The sequence below is a fragment of the Ostrea edulis genome, chromosome 7, assembly GCF_947568905.1.
Source record: "Ostrea edulis chromosome 7, xbOstEdul1.1, whole genome shotgun sequence".
Taxonomy (NCBI): Eukaryota; Metazoa; Mollusca; class Bivalvia; order Ostreida; family Ostreidae; genus Ostrea; species Ostrea edulis.
This window is the reverse complement of record NC_079170.1, coordinates 70,956,380-70,977,749: the sequence shown is the minus strand read 5'-3', so window position 1 is coordinate 70,977,749 and position 21,370 is coordinate 70,956,380. Positions and strand designations below refer to the sequence as shown.

Sequence of the window (21,370 nt, the reverse complement as noted above, 5' to 3'; positions counted from 1 at the left end):
TAGAGAATCAGTATCACTTAAAGCCAGTGTCATGTCGTCTGCATGTTGAATATTTTTAATTTCATTTTCTAAGTTTTTATTTTTGAAACCGTGAATCGAATTATTAGATTTTATTTTATCTGATAGAATTTCTGCAACAAATAGGTATAAAATCGCGGAAATTGAACTAATTCCCCTGTGCATCTGGAATGTTCTAGAGATCCAACCATTATTTTTTAAACGGAAGATAGGATTTTTATAAAGTATTTTTATCCATTTAATAAAATTAATTCCAAAATTAAATGTTTCTAGAGTTTTGAACAGAAAATTCCACTCAACTGAATCCAATGCTTTATCAAAGTCGAGAAATAATAATAAGCCCTCTTGATTATTGTAATCAAGAATATCCAATATCAATCGTGCGTTGCTTCCTGTAAATCTTCCTTTTATATATGCTGTCTGTTCGTTACTTATGTAATCATCGATAACTTTTTTGTAAACGACGAGCAAATATGAATGAAATTATCTTGTAGTCTGTATTTGTAAGGCTAATGGGTATGTAATTTTTTTAAATAGGAATTTCTCTCCTTTTTTGTGAATTAATGATATGGCAGCAAGTCGTGGAGAAAAAGACATTTCATTTGATAAAAAAATTTCTTTAAGCATTCCAAAAAAAAAAAAAAGTTCCGATCCCTGATCCCAAAAACATTGATAAAATTCAGTTGGTAAACCGTCTAGACCTGGCGATTTATTGTGTTTCATATTCATAACAGCTTCTCGACATTCATCTAAAGTTGGAAATTGGTCACAATTATCTCTCGCACTCTCAGATAAACATTTAATATTGCTATTATTTAAATAGCTCTGAATGTCAGAAGAATTTATATTTTTAGTGACACGGGACTTCGGTTTTTGCGCTCTCATCAGAAAGATCCCTTGGGGATCCGGGTTAGAATAGGTCCTCAGTACCCCTTGATTGTCGTAAGAGGCGACTAAATGGGGCGGTCCTTATGATGAGACCGCAAAAAGCGAGGTCCCGTGTCACAGCAGGTGTGGCACGATAAAGATCCCTCCCTGCTCAATAGCCATAAGTGCCGAGCATAAGCCCAAATTTTGCAGCCCTTCATCGGCACTGGTGATGTCTCCATATGAGTGAAATATTCTCGAGAGGGACATAAAACAATATTCAATCAATCAATCTCATCAGAAAGACCGTCCCATTTAGTCGCTTCTTACGACAAGGTACTTAGGACCTATTCTAACCCGGATTCCCACGGGAGATCAATATATCAGCAATATATAGTGATACACTGTTTATATTCATCAGATCTTACCGATAGACTGGTAAGCATATTTATACTTTAATGATGCGCTAATTTATAATTTAAGAGCAGTAAATGCTGTAAAGTTAAGATATTGCAATTAGTGAAATACTGCTAGGGTAAACGTGATGTAGACATGTGTGCAGATGTTGCGAGTTCAGATTACAATACATGAATATTTCACATGTACGCTACATACCAATCTAAGAGGTTTTCGACCAATATGAGTTAAATTGATAAACACATGACAAAGCGTGGCGTTTAGTCACCTCCCATTTTAATTATCATAACATTTATACTTACAGTTGAACTCTATCAGCTATAGGCATTTATACTATTAAAGACATTTATACTAGGGTCATAGACACTATTTGAGCTGAACATTTTCAAATTTCATTTTTAATATTCGAAATGCTTAACTAAGGTATTTCTAATGGTCAGCAAAAATTTGAATGCAAATTGTCGAGTTACATGGGAGATACAGAGCTCACAATTCTTTGTTATGTAGACAAGGCCCGTGCCCTGTTTTTGTTTACATATAGGCTACATATGTAGATATACCAGTAAAAGTTCGTTCAAACCAGATTTTTTCAAATTACAAGTTAATTCTGAATATGCTTTAATAGTTTCTAGTGTTTAGCACATCTCAATTTGTTTTAAACATGCTATTTTCTATTAAGCAATCTATATGTAAACAAAAACATGGCAAGAGCTTTGTTCACACAACAAAAAAATTGTGAATGCTGTATCTCACTTGTAACTAAAAATAACTGATATTCAAATTTTGGTTGACTATTAGAAATACGTTAGTTAAGCACTGTAAACAATAAAAATAAAAAAAAAATAAAAAAAGAATTTTCAGCTCAACCGTGTCCATGCCCCTTTAAAGAGTAAAGGTATGGCACTCTAAATATAGGGTACTCAAGTTAGCCGATGTAGAAACAATAAACCAAATGGTATAAAATTCTACCCTGTACTCCATTATATCAATAATCAATTAAGGAATGAATGCTTGCAAAGAGAAGTCGACGAAGGCTATGTCTCTCGACTTCTCTAATGAGAATACTGTTAAGAATGTTTTAAATGGCCTGCATTTTTTGTACAATTTCGCACCAATGGTTTCTCCATGAATATACATTGTACTGCGGTCCTCGATTCAGGACGCCATAAATGTAATTTCTAGAATTGCATACTATTCTAAGATTTCCTATATCTGTTTGTAATAAATGCCGAGTAAGGAATTTATTTCTAAAAAGCAATTGTACTGACTAGTAATATGAATGAACAAAGATTTACTCATCCAATTTTTTCTTTGTCTTCTGAGCGACTTTATTTCGATTGTTCTCTATCAGAATATGTACAAAAGCATGCACAACCTTTTTGATCAACTCTTTTCTTTATTTTATTTTTTGTTGTCTATAGAATACCAGCACTAGAAACAATCAATATACTCCACGACCAATGCGTAATCACTTTCTTAATGTATTTTAAAATCGCAGGTACAAATTGACGAATGAACATTGAATTGTTATTAGTGCACGCTGGACATAATCAACCGAAGAAAGAGGTGGTAAAAAAACTTGTTTTTAAATCATGTACGTTTTCAGGCATTGTATCGATAGAATTCGTGTGCAATTACCCGTAAGTACGACTGCACCCCTCCCCCTCCTCCCACACATGCATTACAGTTTCAATTTGGAATGTTTTCCTCCATCAGGTCTGCAGACATTTTTCGACCAAAAAGCATGTTAGTATTTGCAAACATTATTTCAAGTCTTTCGCAATCACAAAACTTTAAAGCCGAGTATAATTGAGCAGGACTGCACGAGAAACACAGCGAGTAGGGAGTCACTTGGAATGTACTAAAACATGGAATGGTGAAATAGTACAGTAATAATCATTGATCGACCTATCATGCAGTAAGTCATCCTCTACATAATGAATATTACAGAGTTAATATTTCAATCAAACGAATAAAGGAAGGAGTTAATCAGGATTGCCAAAAAATCACCCCATGTTTCAATAAAAATTGAAATTCTTTGAAGGTCCAAGATCCAACGCATGCTAATAAATTCAAAATAGCAGAACGAGAAACAATAAAACCGTGCAGTACATACAGGTGTGTCCTTCTCAGCTCAGTCATCCGTGAAATTGTTTTCTTTTTTGTGTTAATGTCTCTTAAACTGAAACAATCGTACATGTAAAAGCGAGAGCAGTAGCATACAATACCAGAATCTACCTGCGTGACGTTCTGGCAAAAATTACAATACGACACCCGGGTATCAGAACGCACTGTATACACAGGACGCACTGTATACATGCACCTCTGTATGGCGGCAAATCTGTGTTTGAAATTTAGGAAATTTATTTAATGATATCGATAATGAAGGTGGGGTCGATAGTGGCGGGATTCCTGGATCCGCCCCTGGTTGATATAGAAACCACGTAAGAAGGCTACTATGGCAATACGAACATTTTTGTCTTCAGATTTTAAATATTCTGCTCCGTTTTCCGTTCTGCCATTTAACAACGGCCTGAAATCCGAGCTAGCCACTTGTGACCATTATTGTAAAAGGCGTGTGTAATACATATGTGAAAATTCAGAACTTAAGAAAAATGCCGGTTTACAAGTTGATTTACTTTGACGCTAAGTGGCGCGGGGAGGTTATTAGGCTGGCCTTTACAGCCGCAGGGCAGGAGTTCGAAGATCGAAGAATTGCTGGGGAGGAATGGCCGAGTATCAAACCTAGTAAGTAGCTGAAGTTCATTGATACGGGAGGTGAATGCATGTAATACTGAACGCCATTTTTGTTTGAAAATGTCATTGATTAAGTAAATCACAAAACATGCACATAAATTTGAGTCTGTGATGATTAGAAATACAAATGTTATACAATCTGAACCCCACAATATACACAAATAATCCCGCCTGTCATCAACCAGTGGATAAAAAAATATATAACTAAACATAATCTCAATGTAAAGGTGCATTACGAACTTGAGAAGGTTAATGGGACCAGTAGTGTTGTCGTAGTCTAGATCTGTAAAACCGACACTATCTAATTCAGGGTGAAGTTTCCCTTCTAAACGCGACAAGCACTTTTTCTGTCCTGTGCAAGCGTTTCATTTCGTGACGTATAAATATTAACTGTCCCGTCCAAGCGTTTCATTTCGTGACGTATAAATATTAACTGTCCCGCCCAAGCGTTTCATTTCGTGACGTATAAATATTAACTGTCCTGTTCAAGCGTTTCATTTCGTGACGAACCTGTCCAAGCGTTTCATTTCGTGACGTGTAGATGCTGACTGAGCGTTGTTGTTTAACGTCATATCCAGGAATTTGTTACGCTTCATATTGTTTTCACCAAGACCCCCACCCACCCACCCCCTTAAAACTAAATATGATGAATGTTGCAACTAATCAATTAACAATTAAAAACACACGAGTATAAATAACACTCTGTATACCTTTTCTACTATTTACTCACAAATGAAAGTCAGCACACTGTAAAGCCATCACTAGCTTTAGGTGACGAAACATCTATAAGTTATAAGTCTCTGTTTTCTTTTTCTCAGTGTTCATTCAAAATCATCTTAATATTTTAGCTTTACCACAAAACCAGGTACCATGCCTCCAGGTAGATGACCTTTTGATCCCCCAGTCCGGCGCCATCATGCGATATGTTGGCAGAGCTTTCGGTAAGTTTCAATTTATGCTGTCTTTTGTATTTGTAATCAAGCAGGAATAATACGATGCCATAATGGATGACTTCCTTTATTAATACACAATGAATGGAAACATGAATATCAGCAATACCTGTATATTCCTTTTAAGGTGGCTCACTGCACCCTGAAATAGTTTCTCAAATCAGTACGAATTGATTTGATCATAAAAGATATGGTGATATATAATAAGTATATATGCCCCCCAAGGATGAAAATATGCAAATTGCGATAATAACATGATTTTCAAGAAAATTATTTCAACACATACATTGTAGGAACAAAAGACTCTGACGGACTTGAACTCGATGACTTCGGTTCACCAGCCCAATGCTTTAACCACTGAGCTACGATGATAGACATGCATGTACAAATCGATCGATACATATAATTTCATCAAACATTTTTAAATCGCCATCTTGTGACGTAGTGTCATAAAGAGTATAAGCTTTAGTGTAGTGAGCTACCTTAAATCTAATTGCCTAGGGCTACATAGTTAGTTAAGTTGTTTCGTGTGTCCATTGCTGATCTGTAGATCATGGGGTCGAGACTATCTGGGGGAATCAAATGTGACATCGTGTACATTTGGTCTTTTTTACGAACGATTGCAAGTGTTGATGTCTTTATGTTTTTGGAAAAATTCCCATCACATTCACGTTATTTCCTATTGGACTAGTAAGATTCTCTACATCACATTCACGTTATTTCCTATTGGACTAGTAAGATTCTCTACATCACATTCACGTTATTTCCTATTGGACTAGTATGATTCTCTACATCACATTCACGTTATTTCCTATTGGACTAGTAAGATTCTCTACATCACATTCACGTTATTTCCTATTGGACTAGTAAGATTCTCTACATTGTGTACGTTGTCGTTACACCCATATGGAAATGCAGTGCCTAGAAATGCTTTATGACGTGTTTCATACCAATTATTCAAACACTGATTTTGACTACGGATTACTCCGTTTACATAATCAAGATAAAGGTTTCAAGGCGGGTGCCATCGGTCAACAGGGGTTGCTTACCCCTTCTAGACGTGTGGTCCAACCTCTGGCGTGTCCAGGGGTCCGTGTTTGCCCTACTCTTAATTTTGTATTCTTTACAGGAGATATGACATTGATAACCGTTCGTTATCCTCACTTTTTTTAAAACTAAAATTACATTCATTTTTTTTTATTTGAAAGTTTTCAATTTGAAATTATCATTGTATATACCTTCCACTTTGCATCCATATTAGATTTTTCTGGTGTGTTAGACCTTAATAGCAAAAAAATATTCCTACTATTTCGTGCACCAAGCAATCAGAGAACTTTATTTTTATGTAAATTAAAAACGAGTATAGCCATGGGTGTATAGTTCTTTCGGTACAGTGTCTAATTCTTTACAAAAATTGATCAAAGTAAAAAGCCATCACTTCCTTAGAGGCACAGGCTAAAGCCCGTTTCTATTCGGATGCTAAGCATGGGAATTATTTGCTATGCAGATAAAGACAAAATCCAATTTCCGAGAAATATATCGTCTCTTCTTGACACCAAAGAACATTACAGAAGCAAAATAAGAATATAGTTACCACTCGTTTTAATTGATTGCTAGAATAAGAAGAGAATTGCTATTCATTTTAAGAGAAATAGAACGGCTACTCGTTTTAATTACTTGCTAAAATAAGAATAGAATTACTATTCATTTTGATTACATGCTAAAATAAAAATGGAACTAATACTCGTTTTAATTACTCGCTAAAGACTACACGTTGATGATTCGTGAATAGAATCTGCCTTGACTAGCTACAAATTCATCATTACAGACATTGTATTTACATAAAACCCGACACATTCCCACATGGGTTATTGCTAAATCATTTTAGAACACAAGCACAAAGAAGTAAGAACTGGTCGTTGTAAAAGTCTTTTCCCCGAAGCCGTCAATTTGAAATGGTGCCCTGTTGATAGCTGAGTTAAGTAACATTCTAAACATTAACAGTACTTGGGTCTTGTTGTGAAAATGAAACGTTTAAATATGTCTCAGATATACCGTTTCGTCATTTAAAATTTTTTTTTTAGTTGTTATGTTTAACATATCTGTCATTTGAGAAATTTTTAAAAACCAAAATCGTGTCCAGGCATGCCCATTTAATGGGTCAATTTTCCTGTACTTTAGACCTTCGCTTATGAATTGTAAATTGATATATTTTGGAGAAAAAATCCATGAGGGTATGAACTGACCCTTCACGACCTCACGCGTCATGGTGTGCGTCAGTGTGAACAGGGAAGCGTTGTTCATGCACACTCTCATGTATTTTCAAAAATGAAAGTCATATTCTTATATTCAACATTTTGATTTTCATTTTTGTTGGAATTCTCAGCTCTTAAATTACACGTACTGTACATGTGTATTTATCAAGCTCTTAAATTACACGTACTATACATGTGTATTTATCAAGCTCTTAAATTACACGTACTGTACATGTGTATTTATCAAGCTCTTAAATTACACGTACTGTACATGTGTATTTATCAAGCTCTTAAATTACACGTACTGTACATGTGTATTTATCAAGCTCTTAAATTACACGTACTATACATGTGTATTTATCAAGCTCTTAAATTACACGTACTGTACATGTGTATTTATCAAGCTCTTAAATTACACGTACTGTACATGTGTATTTATCAAGCTCTTAAATTACACGTACTGTACATGTGTATTTATCAAGCTCTTAAATTACACGTACTGTACATGTGTATTTATCAAGCTCTTAAATTACACGTACTGTACATGTGTATTTATCAAGCTCTTAAATTACACGTACTGTACATGTGTATTTATCAAGCTCTTAAATTACACGTACTATACATGTGTATTTATCAAGCTCTTAAATTACACGTACTGTACATGTGTATTTATCAAGCTCTTAAATTACACGTACTGTACATGTGTATTTATCAAGCTCTTAAATTACACGTACTGTACATGTGTATTTATCAAGCTTTTCACGCACATTGTTAACAACTGCAGCACGTTCATGGGAACTGAAGTGGCGATCATTACATTGGGTAGAGATATCAAAGGCAAACAAGCATTGAAAATGTCTATTTTGCTTCTCATATCCCGATATTTTTTTACATCAGCTCCGAGGTATTCGACCTCGAGCGGAATTATCTGCATGGAATAAACAAAAGTAACACAAATTCATTAAAAATGTCCTTACTCTCTTACTTACATGAACAATTAAGTGATTATGAGGAAGTTTTGTGACAAGTCTGACCATAATTCTAGTTAGCATGTATGTTTTCTTAGAACCGGGTACATCTCAAGTATATAAAAATAAGGTATCGCCTCTGTGGGCGTGTTTCTGCGTACATACAGGAACTGATTGACGTCTAAGCCTATTCTCCAACGCGGTCGCTGAGGTCTAAAACATCACTGCGGTATACAGCGTCCTAAGTCCGTACAAAGACAGACACAGCACAGACCGCCGTCAGTCTGTGGAATAATCTTCCGGTGCAACAACTGCCTAAGACTCAAATGTTTTTAAAACACCGTTAGAAAGTTCCTTTTTTAAGAACTACATTTCCAGACTTTGATAAACTTTTTTCAGTCATCGTATTTCTCCAGTATTTTAAAACTTAGCTGGTTCAATTGTATACTAGTAGTTTTTGTTATATGAGCTTTGCGAAGTACTTATTCTTTGAAAGTACCAGGAATTTGAATTTGTTCATGCATATATACTTTAAAAAAAATCTATTGTGGTTAATCACTGTTAGGTAATTATTTTATTCTCTAGGGCACTGTATAAATGTTTAATGATGATAATGATAATAACTAACTTTGTTTTGTTCCCCAGTTAAAATAATTGACACAGAGAAGAAGAGAAATGACTTCATGATTTAGGGTATTCTTTGTATTCTTAGGGTTATACGGAACGAACAACGATGAAAGTACGATCATCGATGTTATTCTGGGGACTGCGGAAGATTTCGTTAAGAATATTGCGACCATGCATTTCGAGAAAGATGAAACAAAGAAAGCAGAGCTAACGCGAGACATGGAGGAGACTAAATTGCCACAACTCTTTAGTGTGTTAGAGAAAATTCTGAAGGAAAACAAGAGTGCGGGCGAATTTTGTGTAGGGGATAAAGTGAGTTTTCTGCAAAGTTTAATTTGCCACCGATTTGGACTTGCTATTGCATCTATTAAATCCAAAATTCATTTTTAATTTTTATTCTATTTAGATTTCATTGGCTGACCTTCAAATCTTTGACATGATTGATCAAGCCGGTTCCATGGTAAAGCTCCCGACATTGCCTCCAAAGCTTGGTGGTTTGATTGATAAGGTGAAGGCCAACCCTGCAATAAAGGCGTATTTGGCGAAGAGAAAGTAACCCCAAAACGCAACACATGGAAAGAGAAAGTAATTACACAACGCTGCACACGGAAAGAGAAAGTAACTACATAACGCAGCACACGGAAAGAGAAAGTAACTACACAACGCAGCACACGGAAAGAGAAAGTAAATACACAACAAAGCACATGGAAAGTTAGAAGCAGCATAATATCATAGAGTCATTTCATCGGAATCAATCTTGAAAAAAAGATCAATTCTCCAAAAATTGGGATAATGTCATAGCTTTTGATTATCTGTTATTTAGATTTATCTTTATGAAGTCTTCACGTTCTTTAACACTTTCAGACGGTAAAAATTTCATCTGAAATTGTCATTTAGTTCAAAGTCTTATTATATGCTACAATGTAGTATATTGAAATTATATTACGATAAAAAGTACGAAATTTGATGTTGTGAACGATTGCAGATTACCGACATACACGTGTGAAATGAAATTGCAGAGTAAATACAAACAATGATCTGTTTTTTTTTTCTTGTAATAAATATGACATCGGTGACTTGGAGCCTGTTCAACAATATTAACACTATTTTACCACTGTATTTCGTATACAGGAATCCCGTGAGGATCCGGGTTAGAATAGGTCCTCAGTACCCCTTGATTGTCGTAAGAGGCGACTAAATGGGACGGTCCTTCGGATGAGACCGCAAAAACCAAGACCCGTGTCACAGCAGGTGTGGCACGATAAAGACACCCCCCCCCCCTGCTCAAAGGCCGTAAGCACCGAGTATAGGCCTAAATTTCGCAGCCCTTCACCGGCAATGGTGACGTCTCCATATGAGTGAAATATTCTCGAGAGGGACGTTAAACAATAAATCAATCAATCGTATACAAGGCTGATGTTCATTAAATAAGCATTGCATATGTCGATGCTAAGTTTGGAGTCATATAAGATTATGATATCATATATCCTATCCATAACTATAAAGCAAAAATGCGTAATAGTAAAGAAGAGAAACTGTGACCCCCTGCGCTGCGCTCCAGGAAATGTGACTCCCAGCGCTGAGCCCCAGGGGGAGAATATCACATGAAAGCATCGTAAGGGGAAGCTGCATGTTGAAATCGTAAAGGTCTGTCTTTATCCTGTCTAATATTATAGATGCCAAAATACGCGACAAGCATAGGAGTTTCATGAGACCGTTTATTCAGATCAATCTTCTAACTCCGTACAGTGTAAATTACAATGTCGTTTATCTTAATTGAATCATCTCTCTCTCTCTCTCTCTCTCTCTCTCTCTCTCTCTCTCTCTCTCTCATTCATTGATTTTAATAAGCAGTCGTTGAATATCTATTTGACGAATTTTTAAAGATATATGCACCGTATCTTAACTATTTTGTTCGATGTTGAAAACTGTAGACCAAAGTTTTGTCAGTATGATAAACTATGAAAAATAGTATGATTTGACAATTTTGACAAATTATATACAGGTATTAAAGGAGTACTGGTTTACTGAATGTAAGAAAATGATTTTATCGTGCATCTTTATGAAGGAGTAACCTTTATGGTGGTTGCGCGCAAGTGCACGAGAAAAAAAGTTTTAGAAACATCATGGGTGTTATAGTTTATAGTCGTACTGAATGGTGATTTTTATGAAATATAGCCCCCTTCTATTGCTCAAAGTGGTTCTCTGTACCCTGTTTAATTCTGTCTGACTGCCTGTATCGCTAAATGTGTCCCGTCAACAGCCTGCGGGCCGTACACGCTTTCACATCGCCTTGTAGTTATTTACTTTTGAAATTCCGCGTGCAACGTCAAGTGATCACGAATATTTTGGTATGGGCTGTTCAATATCCGGCCCGGAAAATACAAAAATTGAATTGGAAATTATCTTGATTACTTTTTAATCTGATTAAGTAAAATTGCATAATTTGCAGAAAGTAAACAACTTATATAGTTTGATATAAAGTACGTGCTTTTTATTCCTACGGTGATATCGAATACGGCATATGGCTTTAAAGGAAGCACTGATCGAACACTAGATAATCTATGACGACGATGAACACTTTACACAGTGCACAATGAGATAAAAGTTCCCATCCTGTTTCGGAATAAAGTGGTACAGTAGAAACCAAAATTGGGAAATCAGTAACGATTCTCACGGCAATAAATTGTATTTTTTCGAGTTTTTCTACATCATATACAGAACCATCTTCGCAAGCCAATTATCCAATTTCATTACTCGCATCTCCCCCTTTTCCAAATATCGCGCTTTGACTTTCCAAGGCATCCAATCAAATCGCGCCATACATGTAGATATAGTGTGATTTGAGTAATGGCGGCTACCATGTCTAGCCCGAATTGTCGCCTCTGCCATGGCATTTTGTCTAAAAAACAAAGACGGACATTTTTTCGGAGAAAGGTTTGGGGTTCATAATCAACGTCTAGAGATAATCGATCATTTACCTCGCCCAAATGACGGTAAATGACTGGAATAAACTGAACAAACTCGGCAAAATTGATTAAGATATCAAAACAAAATTAGAAATGTTGAAATCTTAATTGATATTAAACATAAAGATATAAAGGCGTACAACAAGTATGCACATAAAATAGAAAAAAAACCCACATTCTATTGTTATCACGTGTCAACTCCATTTTGTAAACATACACATATGTAACAGAAACTACATGTCTAATGCGTTATCTGATTGTTTAGATTTCGTTTTCGCCAAGAACGATAACTCGCTCGATCCGTTAGATGGCAATTCAGACGGAACTAAATCCGCCAAGAGGGAGATGAGAGAAAGCGAATCGAACACATGGCTTGCGAAGATGATACAGAACAGCTATCCTAAGCAAATGAAACAAATTCAAGCACAGATATCATAAATGTTGCATACATACATGTTTCTACCCTTTGAGAATATGACTTTTTAAGAGGGACAATTCTTTTTCAATACACAGCGTACAATACTATCAATATACATAAGACCAACGACGGGTTTGTGAAAATTACAAAGCTGAAGGACAATGGAGGGGACGTATTCTGGGGACAGTCGTCTGCCTGGAAATAAGTAGTTTGGAAGAACAGATTCTTTTCTGAAAGGAAAAATACTATCTTTGTTTGGATTAATCGAATTTAGATAGCCGCTTATTTGATCAATTTTTCTAAAACGTTTGTCAATCATCCTGGAGCGAACTGTTGCCAGAGTACATTTTCAACATCATTTACCATAAATAGTACAGGCCATAAAGCAGAATGTTACTTATACATGGAAATTAGTGTAACGTGTAGCGGCCACCCAGCCAAGTGCTAAACACACTCGCCGTTGCTTAACTTGCGTGATCAAGAGAGACACTCTACCGCATCACTAGAAAAGCTAGCTCTCTAGCGAGGCAGTATAAGTTCCCTATTATACTGACCGCTACACCCCCCCCCCTCGGGGAAACTTCGTCCCGAAGCTTAGCATGAGTCCTCTTTAAGTGTTTAGCACCTGCACAGTAACGACACCCGCCGTTCCCGACGACAACCACCGTCGTCCCCGGACGAATCCACGTCCGTACCCAGAGCTCCGAAGAGACTCTACCTGAAGCAGGTCTCCCGCCAAACACCAGAGTCACTACGCTGCCACCAATTTGTAATGTGTAGCGGTCACCCAGCCAAGTACTGAACACGCTCGCTGTTGCTTAACTTGCGTGATCAAGAGAGACACTCTACCACATCACTAGAAAAGCTAGCTCTCTAGCGAGGCAGTATAAGTTCCCTCTTACACTAGATTATAACCAATGTTTATACATCATTTGTTTATATCTATAAACTTATATAAAATATTGTAAAATCTTCATACCTTGTGATGAGCCATCCCAAATTTATTTCGAATTCGTTGAAACTCCTTTTGATCCTGGATACTGGAGTTCCTCATTTACAATATCTATGAAGTCTTCAGTTTGGGGATAAAGTCTTCCAGCAATTTTGGTATTGGAATTTCAGTAGGCACAAATTGTGCTACTTATCAGGTGACCAGTTAATGTATTCTTTTGAGGTAGAATTTATCCAAAAGACGTATATATAAGAACGAATCTCTGGCTGTGGCCTTCAATTTTACTTTTACTTACATCGGTGAGGTTTAACGCATTACCAATATTGATATTAATTCATACGTCGATTCGACATGTCTAACTCGAAATAAAAGAGTCTTCCAAATCTACTTCACATTTAATATTTTACTGAGCATAGACTTCAACGCCAAACTAACAACTCAACTTTATGATATACAGGGTGACTTCAGTTTCTCCTCTGTCTACTTTTCATGCATTTGTAGTGATATAACATTACTATCTGCAAGCGGTGTTTATGTATCTCAGCATTTCCCGAGAGCATGTTGTGAGTATGATCAATCTCGAAACATAGACAGATTACTGCCAAACAAGTTGATGTTGCAAGGATTTTGACATTCTTGTTTAACGTCAGTATTTCGCAAATTTCATAGTCGTTATTGTGATCCTGTTACCTAATTCAGTCCGAAAGCTCACGGCGGGTGTGACCGGTCATTAAGGAGTGTTCTCTCCTCTTAGCACCTGTTCCCATCTCTAGGGGTTTTAGGGGTCTGTATCTGCCCTTTTCTTGAATTTGAAGTTTTTGTAATTTTTGATTGATATAGGATTTCTGATATTGATCTTTTTGTGGATTGTATACTTTTAATACTACTTTAACATTGGATATTTAAGAAATGAATCTAATTTTTGAAAATACATGAGTACATGAATATGTATTGCTAATGCGCTTCATGAAAAACTAAGTCAGTGTGAAGCATTGCTGTTCATACCCTCATGTATTTTCAAAGATAAAATTGATGTCTTTTATTTACATTCTACTTTGGTTTCAGTCATAGGTCCCAGTCGTAAAAATGGACGTATTATTTTTTTTCAAGACTCATACGCGTTGTAGCCCAGTCATGAAGAAATGGGTATCATTACAATTTGTAGAGATATAAAAGGCAAACACATTATAAATATAAATGAATAAAATGAACTCTGAAATACACACAATACAGATTGTTCGTGTCTATTAATCGCTTTTTAAAAACAATTCTCATATTTCGCTTCTAACGATCTTTTCAACCGTAATAAAGTAATGCCCTACATATGTAAGTTAATACTTCTAGTTGTGTGGTTTCAAACTTCAGTAAACATGCTATCTGATTAATCCATATTCCGTTCCGTGGGGGTCCGGGCTAGAATAGGTCCTCAGTACCCCTTCTTGTCGTAAGAGGGGACTAAATGGGACGGTCCTTCGGATGAGATCGCAAAAAGCGAGACCCCGTGTCACAGCAGGTGTGACATAATAAAGATTCTTCCCTGCTCAAAGGCCGTAAGCGCCGAGCATAGGCCTAAATTTTGCAGCCCTTCACCGGCAATGGTGACGTCTCCATATGAATGAAATATTCTCGAGCGGGACGTTAAACAGTATACAATCAATCAATACATATTTCCTTTGTGTTACTTTTCCTTGAAACAGGTGCATGTTCCGTTAAATATTTCCCCCTAAAATAATAATTCAAATTATTTCAAGCAGATTACTTCCAACATATATTTATAGGACTCAGCAGTACATTTACATATTCTTTATTGACTTAGATATGATTAGACCATACTGTGTATGATATCGACAAGGGTCCTTTACAACAGCAAATGAAATGTTCATAAATGATACAATGCATGGCACATAGAAGAAATCTCAATAATGGAACTACACTATTAATGTTGACTATTGAAATCAGTATCTACTACTATCAGCCTTTCTCCAAACTCCAAACAAAAGATTCCCTGAGCTGCCATATAAAACTGTATTGTTTGTGTTGTTCATTTACTTTCTTTTAGCAAGATACTCTTTAATTTTTGGGTAGGTCTTCACTCTGTCAATCAAAGCACCTAGTTTGGGTGGGAAAGCCGGAAGCGTAATCATAGCAGTGACCTGGTCCAACATGTCAAAAACGAGAATGTCAGCCACTGAAATCTAAAGCGAAAAAACAAAAACATGTGAGAGATTTACATAATATTATCGCTGTTCATTATATTGACATTTTTAATACTCTGGATAGAAAAAAGAAAAACAGTTTTGAGAAATTCAACTTAAAATTTGAACTAGTTAATTACCGAACAGCATGGAATATAAGGTTTTTCACATTGGTGTACAATGACAAAAAACGAAGCACATTTTGTAAATTCTAAAACACTAATTATGACAGATGTATTGCATCTCAAACACACTCAAAGCTGTGATGGGGACAGAATTCTCCCCGTTGTTACAAAGATGGATAGAAACTGCTACGACAGTAATAAATTCGGTATAATACAGTAGAGAAATTGTCATAAATCAAGCTCTGTATAGATACAATGTCGTAAAAGATAAACTGTCATAAACCAAGCTCTGTATAAATACAATGTCGTAAATTAATTTCTGTATAGATACAATGTCGTAAAAGATAAACTGTCATAAATCAAGCTCTGTATAAATACAATGTCGTAAATTAATTTCTGTATAGATACAATGTCGTAAAAGATAAACTGCCGTAAATCAAGCTCTGTGTAGATACAATGTCGTAAATCAAATTCTGTATTGATACAATGGCGTAAATCAAACGCTGAAGAGATACAATGTCGTAAATCAAATTCTGTATTGATACAATGTCGTAAATCAAATTCTGTATTGATACAATATGGTAAATCAAATTCTGTATAGATAAAATGTTGTACATCAAACTCGCATTCAAATCAGCAACAACCAAGTAAAGCAAGTAGAATCGGTTTAAGAGCTCTACAACTCACCTTGTCCCCTACAAAGAATCCGTCCCCTCCATTGTTTTCCTTCAGAATTTCCTCCAAAATATCCATGTACTGCACAACTTTACTTTGTTCTATGTCTTTCTTCAGCTCGGCTTTCTTTGCGTCATCTTTTTCGTAGGTCGCAGTGATTACATGTTTTACAAAATCATCCGTGGCCCCCAAAATGACATCAATACCCGTGCTCTCGTCATTATTGGCACCGTATAACCCTGGAAACAAGGAAAATAAAGCTATACAACATCACACGAAGGACTGCTATCCGTGTGATATTCATGCGCGTTCCTTTTTTCGGAATGAAAGTAATTTTCACTCATTTTATACGATATTCAGTAAGTTAGAAAGATTCACACATAGTGTAGCAACAAAATGGTACAATATTTATTCAAGAGTGGAGTAATTTTTTTCTTTCTCCAAAATGTTTAAATTACATACTTTTAAAATTTTTGCTGATATTTGAAAATTATCTCACTATTTTACCTCGAAAATACACACTATTTTTATGTAGATAAAAGATATAATAATTCTAAGCTACCTATTGAGTGTGGAAGATGAAATAATACCCCTAATCTTTCCCACTTTATACATAGTAATGTAAAATGTTATTCCTATACATGTTGTATGCAGTATTTCGTATTTTCCAACCTCCTCTCTGCAATGTATGACTGTACATTTATGAGAATAAAGCATTGATTGATTGGTGAAGCGTATTGTTACGTCATATAGCGGGACTAATTTACAATATAAAGACTGTTCAATGAATTTAAAATTAATTTAACTGTGTATTACGCTCCCCCCCCCCCTCTCTCTCTATATATAGATATAGATAATAGTTACTTTTAGCAATGATCGGTATATATATATATATATATAATTTTCATGTGTTAATCGTACAGTATCCGCAAATTTGCAAAAAAATCACGTGAAACGTGAATATTTAATACAAATATCATACGGATTACTTTCCATTTTCTTCTCATGCGAATTTTACGAGCCCCTTTTTAACGTACATGTTGTCCATCTCAAAATGTTATATCAAAATATTATCTAGGACGTCTTCTATGTTTATGCATGTGCACTATACACTAACCAAATTCATTCAGGGCCGTAAATTACATGGAGGCGGAGGAGGCAGCTGCCTCCTCCAACTTTTGAGCCAAAAAAAATTAAAATTTAAAGTTCATTAGAATTTATGTTGTTTCCAATAACTAAGAACATGATACCTCCCTTAAAAAGCATTCCAAATCTTTCTTTTAGAATGAGTTAGTCAAGTAACATCTTAGAAGGTCTTAGAATCAAGGATTTTGCACGAAACGTGTTCAGTGTGCACAAAATGTGCTCAGCGTCTGGGGCCTGGGCGGCCCCCAGACCCCCGCCTAATTTCCTGCCTCCTCCAAATTGAAGGTTAATTTACGGCCCTGTCATTTCATGTATCTCCTGCAATATTCTCTTTAAATTGGACACTGCGACATGAATCAATTTACGCTCTGGTGAACAGTAATTGAACCAAAATTCTAAATTTAAATTTCTTTCCACCTGTATGATTTCATTGAACTATATTGTATAAAAACTTAAAAAAAAAAACAAGTTTAAAAAGCACGACACGATCATACAGATGCCGAGACACTTGCTGCTGTTGTTATTAAGTATATAGAGCGGTGTAGTTTATTTTATACAATTTCTAGTACAGTCATTGGAACTCACCGAACGCTCTTCCGACGTATCTCATGATGGCACCAGACTGTGGAATATAACGACCATCAACCTGTAGGCATGGCAACTGTTTCTGTGGAAAAGCTAAAAATAGGACTTTCTCAGTAAATCATCTATACAATCTTTATCTTTAAACCTATAAGATATCCATATAATTATCTGATCTGATCGGAGGCAGATACTCGCTTTTAAATAGTACAAATGTGTATATCACTGGCACTTAAATGTTAGATATCAGTTTTTAAATCTTCATCATGTGTTCACCATAATTGCCATTTACAGACATAAATATGACTATTGTAAAACGTATGAAACTGTAACATTATATATAGATATCTCTATCATTATCATTGTTATTAAAGCTCTACACATGGGCAATGACCAGTACATGTTGATGCGTTGTGCCGATGGAATCAATATTTCAAATCGAGTATTTAGTAAGTCTACATTTTAAAATTCGATTCCTATATTTTATGGTAGTGTAGATAGAAATCAAGTATTCATCAAAATCGTAAAAAACCAACATCAGTTTTGATGGTGGTGGTGGGGGTGGTACTCGGTCATATTCGGCTACCTGTTTAGAAACTATCATGACGTCGATGGCATTTCCGGTACTTTATCTGAGAAGTTAACTTTAAATTTCATTTCTATTGAAAATGTTGGTGCTTATACCAGCCAGATAATTGAAGCATGATATCTTCTGGATGAATATAGACGATACTCTCTATAACAGAGGGTAATATATGTCAAAATCTGGACACACCCCATACTACTAACATCATCAGTTCGAGGGTCGGGGCATCTATGGGGAGCGGAGTGGACCGAAAAACCTTGGGTAGCGAAGATGGGGTCAGAGGGAAGATGGTTGATACAAATGTAAATGGTCAAGGGTTAATTTGGGGTTTTATTCATTTTTTTGAAATATGTATTCAAATTGTTCTTTTTCATATATATATATAATTGTATACCCCGGTACATTTTAAATCACGTAACATTTGTTGTTGTTCAATATCTACTTCTTGTTATTATAAATACAAAAAGTAATACAATTCTTTGGGGGTCACTGACGGGTAAACGTTTAAAATCATGATATTCTCCATGTCCGAAAAAAGGTATTCCGAATGAAAAGTGTAATTGTATTCCAAAAATTATAATGAATGGGTGAAATGGAGGGTGATAATACAAGGAACACGTCTTACTGTGTTGGTATTTGGATGCAAACATCCTGTATTACATAACAAATATACAGTAAAACAGTGTCCCACACCCCGACACCTTTGATCCACTCCTACACGATTCACACACATTCATGCTTTACTTACTCGGTTTGACTTTCTCCCATTCTTCTTTTACATATCTCACGTCCTCGAAGTCCTGTCCTGCCACTGTCAGCGCCAGTCTAATAGTCTCTCCCCGACCCTTTGAATCGAAGTATATAACCTTGTAAGTCGGCATCTTGTATTATCCAGGTAGAAATTGTAAAGAGTGTGATGCCGCCTTTATTTATACTATCAGTCGTTGTTCTGTATTTTCACCCAAGATACAGGGTGATGCAAAAATTGTAGTAGGATCGGCCCGTTTCATCGCATTACTAATTCATTGATTTTTTGTTTTGTTTTTGTTTGTGTTTTTAAATTTCATCTATGTGAAAAGTCCCAAAGTATGTGTCAGAAAATATGAAATAAAAATCATTTTCATATTGAAGGTAGATGATGAAATTTAGTTGGAGGTGAAAAATGTTGTACAATGCAAATCGTCAAGTCACGGTTGTCGGTACGTATTTTAGAACTTCACATTCTTAACCTATCTGTACGCCAGAGAAAATCAATGAAAACCACGCACACTATAGTTAATTCAGATTTCCTAATATGGAAGAAAGATAATGGGTAAGAAAATTAGATTTCTTACGATGTGTTGTTTCTCGGTATGGTTTGTTACCGGTGTGCCAAATTAAAAAAAATATAAAAAAAGAAGTAGTTTTTACAGATTGTCTTTTAAGTAACTTTTAAGATGTGTCCAACCTGTAAATTCCTATTGACATTTAAAAAATATATCCTATTCATATTATTTTCTTTAGTCCTGACGTAAATTTCAAACGTTAAACTGATTTTTCAAAATTATGTATAAAGAGGTACATCATATTATCATTATTTCAGTTGCATTGTACGCTCTTTCAATTGACCTGTGTCTTTAACGTTCAATTGTGCACTTTCACAAGTAAAGACTGTTAGCATAAACTTTTGGACGTGATTTTCTTCAAGAAGAAAATTGTGAATGGGACAATTCTACTGACACAGTACGGGCAGCTGTTAGAGGCAAAATTGACGTTTTTTGTGAGATAATAAAGGTAATTCATTTTCGTTAATTTCCATTGTAAATCGTATGTTATCGTGTAGGTGATTCAACATGTTGTGGAAGTGTTATAGATCTTGTAAAGATTTGGTCCAAAAAATAAAGCAATCATCCAAATAGCGTTTCCAGTTATTCTCAATATACAGGCCAAATTCTTCTCCAAAAACTGATTTGCATTCTGTAAAAAGTTTCTCCTCAAGAAAACCCAAAACTAAAGTTGCGTAAGTGGGGGCGACTTTTGTCCCCATGGCTGTTCCTTTTGTTTGAATACAAAAGGCTAAAGAAGCTTCCATCACAGAATTGCGAACTATTAAACAACATGAAGAAACCAACAACAAAATTCCTTTCGTTCTTACACACAACCCGAGAAATCACAACATATTCAAAACAGCCAAGCAGTTATTCCCTATTCTTCAACAATCAGAAACATTAAATGACCTCATTCAGCCCACGGATATACTCCACAGCAGACGTCAACCACCAAATTTGAAAAAAATTCTCACTAAAGCCAAATTTACATCAAACCCCGAAAAACCAGCAGTCTTCAAATGCGAGGATCCACGATGCGGTACTTGTCAATTTATACAAACCGGCCATTCCATAACTTTCAAAAACGGAATGAACTTCAATGTAAATTCAACTATGACGTGTAAATCTAAAAATCTACTTTATTGTATGACGTGCCCTACATGTGGAGAAAACAATATAGGTCAAACAGGAACCACATTGGCTGACCGTGTTCGTGTACATAAACAACAGATCAGAGATCCTACAATAAGAAACACACCGTGTAGCGGACATTTTGATTCGTGCGGGGGAGGCAGTTTTCATATTTTTCCATTTTACAAAGTAAAAGAGAAAAATGAACAATTACGCAGAGCCAAGGAAAACTATTTCATAAAACTGCTTAAGCCGAAACTAAACTGTTAATATTTTTACTTCATGTTATTTAACATGTACATTTTACATAGAATGTCTCCTTTAATGTACAGGAATATTCAGAGGCGCTTAAAACTTATAGACTGAACTATTTTAAATATGTCTGTATTTTTAAAAGTGCCTAACATTAACATTGTATAATGTTC

The 21,370-nt window shown here is 35.6% G+C and overlaps 2 protein-coding genes across 2 annotated transcripts; one reads left to right on the top strand and one right to left on the bottom strand.

Annotated features, from left to right (window-relative positions):
* Window positions 1-3,819: 3,819 nt before the first annotated feature.
* LOC125654721 (glutathione S-transferase 1-like) lies at window positions 3,820-9,897 on the top strand. The gene is made up of 4 exons (XM_048884760.2): window positions 3,820-4,050; window positions 4,908-5,000; window positions 8,945-9,171; window positions 9,266-9,897. The coding sequence occupies exons 1-4, from the start codon at window positions 3,918-3,920 to the stop codon at window positions 9,413-9,415; spliced, it is 603 nt and encodes a 200-aa protein (XP_048740717.1). The 5' UTR covers window positions 3,820-3,917; the 3' UTR covers window positions 9,416-9,897.
* Window positions 9,898-14,986: 5,089 nt separating this feature from the next.
* LOC125654720 (glutathione S-transferase 1-like) lies at window positions 14,987-19,487 on the bottom strand. Its single transcript, XM_048884759.2, has 4 exons — window positions 19,256-19,487; window positions 17,925-18,017; window positions 16,206-16,432; window positions 14,987-15,393 (listed from the first exon to the last, which is right to left on the bottom strand). The coding sequence occupies exons 1-4, from the start codon at window positions 19,386-19,388 to the stop codon at window positions 15,244-15,246; spliced, it is 603 nt and encodes a 200-aa protein (XP_048740716.1). The 5' UTR covers window positions 19,389-19,487; the 3' UTR covers window positions 14,987-15,243.
* Between the last annotated feature and the right edge of the window lie 1,883 nt (window positions 19,488-21,370).

Excerpts from the sequence above, each read along its gene's own strand:
- LOC125654721 (XM_048884760.2), top strand. The coding sequence starts at position 3,918 with ATGCCGGTTTACAAGTTGATTTACTTTGACGCTAAGTGGCGCGGGGAG. Across the intron at positions 4,051-4,907 it reads ATGGCCGAGTATCAAACCTA|CTTTACCACAAAACCAGGTA; the intron begins GTAAGTAGCTGA and ends TTAATATTTTAG. Across the intron at positions 5,001-8,944 it reads ATATGTTGGCAGAGCTTTCG|GGTTATACGGAACGAACAAC; the intron begins GTAAGTTTCAAT and ends TTGTATTCTTAG.
- LOC125654720 (XM_048884759.2), bottom strand. The coding sequence starts at position 19,388 with ATGCCGACTTACAAGGTTATATACTTCGATTCAAAGGGTCGGGGAGAG. Across the intron at positions 18,018-19,255 it reads ATGGGAGAAAGTCAAACCGA|CTTTTCCACAGAAACAGTTG; the intron begins GTAAGTAAAGCA and ends TCCTATTTTTAG. Across the intron at positions 16,433-17,924 it reads ATACGTCGGAAGAGCGTTCG|GGTTATACGGTGCCAATAAT; the intron begins GTGAGTTCCAAT and ends CCTTGTTTCCAG.